The sequence below is a fragment of the Coenobita brevimanus genome, chromosome 97 (genome assembly GCF_032717465.1).
Source record: "Coenobita brevimanus isolate Jiangsu-jjx chromosome 97, ASM3271746v2, whole genome shotgun sequence".
In the NCBI taxonomy this organism is placed as follows: Eukaryota; Metazoa; Arthropoda; class Malacostraca; order Decapoda; family Coenobitidae; genus Coenobita; species Coenobita brevimanus.
Genome location: NC_137050.1, coordinates 12,157,789 through 12,168,310, shown reverse-complemented (window position 1 = coordinate 12,168,310; position 10,522 = coordinate 12,157,789). Strand labels below are relative to the sequence as shown.

General features: G+C 43.5%; 1 protein-coding gene across 3 annotated transcripts in view; it reads left to right on the top strand.

Moving 5' to 3' along the window:
* Positions 1 to 5,460: 5,460 nt before the first annotated feature.
* The window catches only part of LOC145413846 (uncharacterized), a 232,670-nt gene continuing 227,608 nt past the window's right edge, over positions 5,461 to 10,522 (top strand). For all 3 annotated transcript variants that reach the window (XM_080283512.1, XM_080283511.1, XM_080283513.1), the window contains exon 1: positions 5,461 to 6,062. In XM_080283512.1, coding sequence (XP_080139638.1) covers positions 5,945 to 6,062 — 118 coding nt within the window. In that variant the 5' untranslated portion in view covers positions 5,461 to 5,944. The remainder of the gene's footprint in view (positions 6,063 to 10,522) is intronic.

Sequence of the window (10,522 nt, the reverse complement as noted above, 5' to 3'; positions counted from 1 at the left end):
CATCCTACTTCCACTTTTCTCTCATTTTCTTTCTTCTCCCTGCCTACTCGTCCGTCCTCTCCCACCCCTCCCTCACGTCTCTCACCCATCCCACTCTCACAAGTCCCTTATTTTCCCGCCTCTCCCTCCCACTACCTCACCTTTCTTTCATCGGCTTTCATAGGACCGTATTTTCGTCGGTTTAGGAGGCCCCATAGCATATTTTCTTGACCTACTTATTCCTGCTTTTGATACGTTAATATATTCTTGAATGTTATTTAAGCAGTCGATGTTGAAGGGAAAACGGTACCCCTATAGTGAAGTAACAACATACATGAGATTACTGAGGCGGGATATACTAGATGAATCGTTAACCTTCGCAGTCTTAGGACAAGTTTTTCATTTTCATCAGCCCACCACCAGACGATGTTATTCACCCAAGGCAGGACTTCTGATAGCGAGGTGGTCAGTGAAAAAGGGTCAGTTCGAAGAGTGTGTCCAGAGTTTAAGAAATTAGCCCGGAGATAAGAATATGTCATGGGATTAAAGGGGTGAAGGAAGAGGTATAAATCTTCCTAATCTGACGAGAGTATGTTCCTTTGTCATGGTCTACCTAAAGTGTTCCGTTTTGTTTGTTTTCCTTTGTACTCCTACAGTTTCCTCTCACTTTCACACTACTACATGCTGTGCCACCCCACTACAGTCGCGGCGCGCGACTCTGAGGTTATTATCGTGCTCTGGCAACGTGTCATTCAGAAGTGCATCTGATTTCGTGTATATTATGAGGCGCATGTGATTCGTGTATAATAATATTCCTGTAATATGATTCGTTTATAATATGGTGCGAAATCGGATTTACTTTTGAATGGTAGGTTGCCAGGGTACGATAATGACAACCTCATAGTCATGCGCCGCGAATATAGTTCTTCTCTCTCCTTCCTCTTCAACCCTTTCGTCCCCCTTCATCCTTCTCCCATCGTGAGACTCCCTTTCCTCACTTCCTCCTTCCTTCATCCTCCTCTTTACTCTTCCTCTCTTTCTCCCCTCTCCCCTTCTCTTCCTCCCCCATCTCTCCCCACACATTCTTGGTACCAGGGGGAAAGTTGCAGCACACGCACGCGCGGACACTCATGTTAACACACTCACGTTAACTCACACACGCACGCACATTCACTCAACGTGCACACGACATCACGCCCGTCAGTCTTGTCCGGCGCTGTCCCTTCTCTGTCACACACACACACACACACACACACACACACACACACACACACACACACACACACTATGGTAGGAATGTAGATCAGAGTTAAAGTGGATGATGGCTCTGGTGGAGAGAGAGAGAGAGAGAGAGAGAGAGAGAGAGAATCCACAGGTAATGAAAATAATGGACATCAGAGTTGATAATGATAATGGCTGTGTATAGCAAGGTCAAGCTTTGTCTCTGTATCTGTGTGTGTGTGTGTGTGTGTGCGTGCGCGTGTGCGTGCGTGATTGCGCGCTCATTCACTCACACTTTTGCCTCTTACCCTTCCATTGTGTTTTGCCGTATCTTTTTTTTTCACTGTCTTGTTTCATCCGTTTTTATTGTTTTGTGCTATTGTTTTCTCTCTCTCTCTCTCTCTCTCTCTCTCTCTCTCTCTCTCTCTCTCTCTCATTACTCTTTTCATTCATGTTACCTTTTTATGAGATCCTTTTCTGCTCTTAGCTCTAATTCGCTCATGATATTTGAGTCGCTTTGTTTTCTTCTGATGGAACTGAGCCACTCTCACGCCTTGAATAAGAAATCGTGGCTGCAGAAAATTTGATGAGCCTTTATTGTGGGGTAGTAATGAGTCTCCTTGGTTATTAGTCAAATCGATTCATCACGAAAAGAAGTTAGGGATCTTCGTCAGGGTAAAGGAGAAGGGCTAGGTATTGGTATCAGTGCTTTTATGCTTGTCAGTCTCTTGTTTCGTTAATCTTCGTGCGTCTTTCCACTGCTTCGGTCTCCCTATCTTTAATTTGGCTCATTTCGCTTATGTATTTGTCCCTTTACTCAATAATCAGCCCCTTCCATCCAATAAAGGACTCATCTCATTCTTGCCAACCCCAGAGTATTTTGTTCAGTTTATCATAGGAAGGATTATTTCAGCTGGATGGATCATAAATAACTTTCATGAACGGTATCACTACAGGATAGGTCTATCCTTTAAGATGAATAAAATCGTCTGAAGGTCCTGTAGCAAGAATGAAATAAAGTATACGTCCTCGCACTGAAGGGGTGAGTCTAACCATTTAAGTGACGTCAGTGCTCCGTTTCTGTGTGAGGCCGTACTAGTGAAAAGGGTGACTTCATTCGTTCGTTGACCAGGGGCAGTTTCTCACTCCCTGCGAGTATCATCCTCACCATTCATACCCACTTCCTACTACCACTCCACCCTCACTACACCTTCACCGTTATGCACTATCTTTTGCCCCAGCCTTTTTTCTTTCTCCACTCTTACCCCTGCCCCCCCCCCCTCTCTCTCTCTCTCGTGTCAGCTGATGGTGTAAACAGTTGGTGTCAAGTATCACCCAATCTCCCTCCCCCAGCGGCGCACGTCATTCATTTTACCTTTCCCTTCACTCACCTTTGTACTCCTTGCCCTCCCTCTCCCTACTCCTTCCACTTCCTCCACACTTATGCCAGTCCTCCACTTCTACGCACCCCATTCCCCTTCCTCCACCTTTGTGCCCCTACCTTTCTCCTCCTCCTCTGTCCGTACTTCACCCCCCTCCCCACCTCACTCATCTTCCCCTTTCCCTTCCTTCACCTTTGTACTCATGCCTTTCCCCCCTCCCCCTCTTCCCCTTCCCCTTCTACGTGCTCCTCCCCACCCCATCACCTTCCCTTCCCCCACCGTTTTACCTATACCCTTCCTCCTGGCTCCTCTCCTTCTCACTCTGTTCACCTTTGCCTTCCCCTTTCTCCACCGTTTTAGTGTTCGTCTGCATTACCTTCCCTTTCCTCTCACTTCTTTCTTCCTCTCCTTTCCCTACTCCATCATTTCCCTTTCTCTTTCCTTCGCCCTTGTACCTTTCCCTTCTCCAATCAATTCACCTTTCCCTTGCCATTCCCGTCCCCCTCCCCCTCCCCAACCCATCACCTCTCCCTTCTCTTTTCTTCACTTCTACTGTCCTATCCCCATTCTTACCTCCCTTCCTTTCTGCTGCCCATCCCCTCCCGTCATCATCCCACCATCACTTTTCCTCCTGTTCTCTCCACTTTTTTTTTTTTTTTTTTCAAAAATTCTCCTTGTAGTGCCCATTGCCTTTCGCTTTCTTGCAGTTATCCCTGTACATTTTTTTTTCTCCTTCCTGTGTCTTCGTCCTCTCTCGCCCCTTTCTTCTTCTTCATCCTCCTGGTTCATCGTCTTATTTTTCCTCATGTCACCTCGCCTTTCCTCACCTCTCTCTCCTTCCCCTCCTCCCCTTACCTGCCTTCCTTTCTTCTCCAGTCATTTATCTTCCCATTCTTCCCTCTCTATCCTTCCCATCGTACCCCTCTCCTCTCCCACTCTATTACCTCTCCTCTACCTCTTCACTTGCACTCTCCCCTTCATTCTTCCCTTCCCTCCCCTCTCTCAGGAAGTCTCACAGGCGGCGACATTCAATACCTGCACGTGAAGCCTATGTGTACGAGAGAGAGAGAGAGAGAGAGAGAGAGAGAGAGAGAGAGAGAGAGAGAGAGAGAGAGAGAGAGAGAGAGAGCAAGAATATGTAGTAATAGTGATAAAAACTTGGGTGGCTCACCTTGGAGTGTACAAGAAGAGTGGACTGCAGGTGTGGTTGTACAGGTGGTTAGAGAGATGAGGTGTTTTGTGTGTGTGTGTGTGTGTGTGTGTGTGTGTGTGTGTGTGTGTGTTTTATGAGACGATTAGTGAATGGACAGGGTATAATCCTCGTGTCTGTGGGAGGGATGGGGTAAGGGAAGAGGCCGGGATGACGATGATGATGGTGGTGGTGATGAGTTGTGAGTGGGCAGACCTTCATGAACACACACACACGCACACACAGAAACACACACAAACATAAATACTTATATACATACATAAATACATACATACATACAGTACACACACAATTCTACATCCCCCACACACGGAATCTGGAATTCAGAAAAGAGTTTGGAGGAAATGTTAAAACTTCCAAATGGAATAAACTAGGAAAAAATCATCTAAAAAAAAAAATCAGGTTAAGTAAAAGAGTTCTTGCTAACTGTTACTCGAAAATGATCACATGGATGCCATCTTTTATGCTCTATTATTGTTACCAGCAGACATTCTTACCAACTTGGATGAGACTTCGAAATGGAGGGGTTAGATACAGCCTTTATTAACTTCCTATGTAGCTTTCTATTCTTATATACCTGGTAAGTAGCAACTGTCATTACTTTAGTCATGGATTTACTGCATTTTATATACTTTTTTTTTTTTTTTCTTCGACAGGCGATGGTATTTACCCAAGAGTGAGTCATTGGAGCGTGAAAATGTTGACATTATCTCATATTTTTTCACACAAAATTATTATTTCAGCTGACAGCCTGAAAGTGTTAAAATTAACTTTATTTTCACGACAGTGTAATTCAGTTGAGAGTAAATGTATGAGCCTGGGAGTGTTAATAATATCTCTTTATTTTCCCTGCAGGCACTATGAAGGCTGAGGAGAATTGAGTAGGGGCAACCTCACCTCCCTCCCCTCACCCTCACCCCTCCCAGCCCAGCCTCGGGGGCCACCACTCACCACAACCACAACCACGCACCAGTCAGTCACAACCACAACCTACCAAGACTCAGACACCATAACCAAGTAACGACAGCGCCTTATATTCAAGTTTCCAGCCGTAGACGTCATAGGATGAACCACGACTGATTACATTTTGGAAACGAAAGACGGAGAGAAAGCTAAAAGGCTGAATTAATCTAAAATAAATTGAATCTGCACTAAGAAGGGCTAAGGTACCAGAAAGAAAGCCAATTTGTCCAACTCTTGAAACTTTCCTTGTAACATTCCCGGTGAGAAAGCCTAAGACAGAACAACATACACCGATAATAAGCAGATCTCACTTTGTTTACCAGTATTTTCTCTCTCTTGTGGCGGCTTTGAAGAATCTCATTGGCATCAGTTCCGCCAGCGCCTCACACACAACTTGCCGAGGCGGGAAGCGTTTGGAGGGTTCGGCTCTTGTTTACGCCAAATGACCCGTTCGAGACCCTTAGGGTTCCTGTACAAAATAGTCTGAATACACTCTCTGTCCCTGTCTCCTCTTGAGTACCACTTGGTTAATTTGTTCGTTAACCCCTGTAATTAGCTTCTTCGCTTGGCCAGCTTTCCGAAGGTTCGTCTTGTTCGCACTGCTAAGTTTGCCAGTCCGTTCCCTTTACCAAACCTTTTTCTGTTAGCTCCCCAGGTCTTCCAGCTAAAACCAGTCTGAATTACTGTTCTTTTTTTTTTTTTTTCGAAATCTGTTACCAGTAAACAAATTAGTGTGTAAGTAAACACTCCAAGAATTTCAAGTGCTTTGAGTGGCAGCCGAAATAAAGTCAGGCACTCTGGCCTCTTCATCTGGCCTTCCGCTGGTGCGTATAGTGTAAACAATGTCAAACAAGCCACGAAACCAAGCGAGTGGAAACAACACCTGCTGTCTTTGTTGTGAATGAAAGCACACCTCGAATGTAAGTGGAAAAAAAGCAGCAACTACACAATATTACCGGTGATATAAAGTGGCGAAAAAAAAGTAGAGACTGTGCCTCCGATTCGATTTTGTCTTTTCGCCGTGCAAGAAGGAAGCCTGAGTTGAAATTAAGTGCTCTCAAAAATCAGATTGGGTACTGAGGAAAAGGCGCCAGGACCTAGATTAAGTGTTGTCAGACATAAAGTACATCTCTCAGAAAAAAATACACGGATCTGTATTTACGTTTTGAGGGAAGTTAAAATATCAGCCATGTTTTCGTCGCCACTGAAGATCGGCGGGCGTCCCCCCAAGGATAGGCCCCAGGACGAACTTCATCTGGCGGTGCTGACGGGCAGGACCAAGAGGATCAAACACCTCCTCAGGAAAGGTACGTGGGTTTGTAGATACTCAGTGCTGTTTTTTAATCAGCTTAATGTGTGTTGTCTGGGAAGCTGGGATTGGATGATATGATGTCAGACTCTTGTAAAGTTTGGCCTCATTATCTAGGTGTGTGTGTGTGTGTTCATACCTAATTGTTCTTACCTAATTGTATCTTTACAGGAATGAATCAAGCTCGTACCTTCCCGTGTATTAAACCATTTTTATCATACATATCCTTAAATTTATGAATAGCTTTGGCACACACTCTTTCCTATTTGGGAAACAATTTCTTTACGTCTTTATCGCCTTCCTTTTTATGTAGTTTTTCGTAGTGTCCTCTTGCTGATGCTTTCCCATAGATTATATATTAATTTGTCAATTTTCGGAAACTACATTTCTCCATTTCAAAACCAAAAACATTTTTTCTGGTCAATTTTAGTGTGATTTGAGTGAATTTCAGCATTTTTGTCGTAAATAATTCGTTTTGGAGCTAGGCCTACCCAAGTCGATCTCCAAAACGAGTGATTTCCGACAAAAACGAAAGTTAAATTCATTTAAATCACAATAAAATTGACCGGAAAAAATATTTTTGGTTTTGAAATCGAGGACATGGGTTGAATCGTATACCCTAACTGGGGGGCTTCCCCCCCCGACCCCCCATATTATTAACCTAACCAAACCTAACATTAACCAAACCCAACCTAATCTAACCTTACCTTGCATGTCATCGGAGGAGAATGAGGTGGAATTTGCCTTCTACTTACAAGCACCGGTATGCATCTCCTTGGTACGCGCCTGTGGTAGACGAAACAGCTTGACGCATGATCAGCAAATTCCCGCACTAATTGGCCGTGTTCTGTTATTTGGACAACACTTTTGCTTAAATTTGCTCTACTGTATTAGAATACCATTTAGTGTACCCTAGTACAGAGAACGACTCATATAAAAATACTACAGTATTTAGTAGAGATGTACTGATACCAAAATTTTGACCGATATCGATACCACAAAATTGGACCAATACAGATACCAGTGCATTGGACACTAATCTATTAGGCTGTTTACCATACTCGTGCGCCTTTCCTTTTTTTCAAGTTTGTCATTAAACTACCATGCACCATGTACTCAAAATAATGTGGTACCAAATAATTAGATATTCCCAGTAATTTATTTTTCATCCTCTGTAAAACATCCAAATTCTGTTTGACAAAATAACTTCCAGTGAGTGATATGTAGCTCACTAAATTCCTTTTAACCCGTTAACTGCTCTATACAGCCTGGGCTGTTCCGAGTGCGACTGCTCAATACAGCCCGGGCTGCACAGGTGAATTTGGAACATACCGTAGTGCCATGGTGACCAAGGCCGACCCATGCAAGTATGTTTCAGCCTTCAAAACCAAAACCGAAAAAGAAAACGAAAACCATACATTCCAATAGGGAATCAGACACTTCGATGTTCGTCCATGGCTTTACCAAGGAAAATATTGAGCTAATATTTCGTTACTATGTACTTTGGCATGTGTTCTCTCTATTCCTAACACAAAATTTGGCCTTTGGGAGATTTCATTTTATATATATATATATATATATATATATATATATATATATATATATATATATATATATATATATATATACCGGTAGATATATATATATATATATATATATATATATATATATATATACATATACCCTGAACGTTCACCTCTTATGCATACCTTCGTTGCCTATCGCTTTTATTTTCTCTTCGTCCAGATTTTAACTTAACACCAGCCTCTGAATCCTCTGTAATTAATCTCCTCCTCCTCCTCCTCCTCCTCCTCAGGTCTTTGTGTGGAGTTTACTTTCATCTTTTTCTGTCACGAGCGCCTCACATTTTTTCACTCGTTTCTTTTCGTGGCAACATTCCAGCAGCGAGTTGAGGCGTCCTTCTGTGTGTCTTAAACCACTTTGGTGGACAACCTGTATGCCCCCATCAGTCTACAATAGGTTGGGGTTTTCATGTGATAATTGGACATTTTTTGTTCGTAACCCTTCAGTACGATGACGTAAGCAGCTGAGGAGACTTTTTAAGTTGGAGTATTTACGTATTGTATAGCCTTCGGAAACTCCTTCATTACGAAAAGTTTTTCCTAAGGTGAAGAAAATCGTCCGGGGGCAGCAAGATCACACTAAGATAAGATGTTATCGCAGTTGTTGCTGCCGTTTCTTAACCTTGGTTCGTCAGATCGAGCATACCTGTCGACCTCATGTAAGCAGTTGCCCTTATGGTGTCCTCATGTTTTGTACATCGTTGGTGTTGTGTCCACGTCGTAGTGTGGCGTGTGCTGCGCAGAGCTTCATTATGGGTGTTACTGTACTGTATATAGTGTTTGCCTGTTCTACAAGCAGGGCATGTGTCTTCTGTGATTCCATCCAACCCAGATCTAAGCTATTAGGTGAGAAGGGCTGGGTAGTGTCCTGATCTAAGCCTAGCTTGATGAACCCGATCACATCTGTTTAAGGATACCTGTGATGAGTGGACGTCGGAAGGCTGGCTTGTTCTGTAGTGTTCCGATCGAGGTGTTGTGTTGCCCTACGTGTGGAATAAGTACCGGTATGTAGGTGTTTCTGCTGCTAGTGTTGGAATGTCTGGTGGTGGGATGTTGCTGATGTGGGTTTGATAATGTTTTGTGGTGACGATTTTATTAGCCTAGTTATGCTATGTGGCTTGGTCATACAGTGACATAGGTGATGTGTTTTATCACTAGCTGCCGTGTAGAATTGTGTGCCTCTAATTTTGAGATATATTCTCAGACAGGGATGACTTTAGTTTCAAAGTGTAAGTGAGCTATAGGGGTGGTTTTGATGCAGCCAGTGATAATGCGTGCAGCGCTGATCTGTATGGAGGGCAAGGTGTTGGATAAGATGGCGATCCATGCCGGGGAGGCAGGGGACATTATTAATCTATTGTTGGTAAAAAAGGTTATTGGAAAATGTCTGAATATTACGATGCGTTAGTGTATTTGTACCTGTGTGTGGTGAACCATGTATGCCTGCATGTATATAGGGTATGTGCACTTGGTATTCCTGTGTGCGCAGTGAACCTTGTAGGCTTTGCCTGTCTGTCAGTATGTACATGTGTTATTCTTGAGTGCGCAGTGAACCATGTATGCCTATGTTTATGTGCATGTAGTATGACGGGGACGTGCTACCATGCACCTGCCACTGTCGTGTGCCGTGACTTACACTTTAGTTGGTAAGGCACTGGAACAGTTATGGTACACCTGCAATTGTCCTAAAATTTAGCCCCTAAAAAATGAAGAGGACAGCATTCAATGCCTTAACCAATGCCTTCTGGCGAGTCGAATAACCTACAAATTGTACTGGTACTGTAGGACGTTTGTTCTAACCTGACGAATATCACTAACCTCCTTCGGCACAGCTGACGACCAAGTGTAGTCGGACTGAAAGGTTGATTTGACTAGTTACTAAGATGGCTTTTCCTATATCGTAACTAAAACTCATCAGCTTTCATGCAGTCAGGACATAATATTTAAGTGGTGAGAATGGCCCAATTGTTAGGTAAAAACTTGTCTGCAATAGATATTACAAGAAATTATTACTCAAACACTGAACCTCAATGTACCGTACCGTACATACTGAAGATGAGTTGTACATTTTATGTAAGTACAAAAAGAATAATAGTCGCTCTTATAATCCATGTTCTGGTGTTAGTAACTCGTTGATTAACAGAACCTGACTGCTGACGTAGCAGCGGTGAACGAGGGGAAGCATGAGTGTGGTGTTAGGGTTGGTAATGGTCATGTGAAGGGCAGCCACAGTTTGGGGTAGTGATGGTGCCATACACGTTGTGGTGTCCAGTGTGGCGCACCTAAAGTCCGTGAGACGCGGCGAGGGTTGGGGTGAGGGGAAGTCCTTTTAAACAAATATACAATATTTATAACCCTGAAATTAGGTTTTGTAAGGCTGTTGTCTTGTATCTGAAGTTCTCGCACACATACTCGTCTCGTTCAGCTCCTGTAAGCATCCAGAGCAGGTCTCACTTCGAAGACCCCCCTCCCCCAACACCCCCGTTTCCTCATTGACTCATCCATAAACTGTCTTAAAAACGGTACCTCTCGACCCCTTCCTCCTATCTCCTAAATATGTTCCCCTGTCTTCCAGTACTCTTCTCGCTTTCATTTTTCTCCCTCTTACCTCATCTTCCTTTCCTCCTCTTCCACTCAGCCCTTCCTCTTGTATTCCTCCGCTTCTCTCCCAGCCCCTCCCGGTACTATTTCTTTCGTCTTAAAATTGTACTTCGCGCTTCTTCCTTCCCGGTTATATACTGTTTCCTTTTTCTCTTCTTTTTTATGTATCTTCATTTAATTTGCTCTCTGTAGCCTGCATGCCTCTGTTCCTTCGCGGTTCCCATTTTCAGTTTATATCTCACATTTTTCATTCACTCTTCCCATATTATCCAAT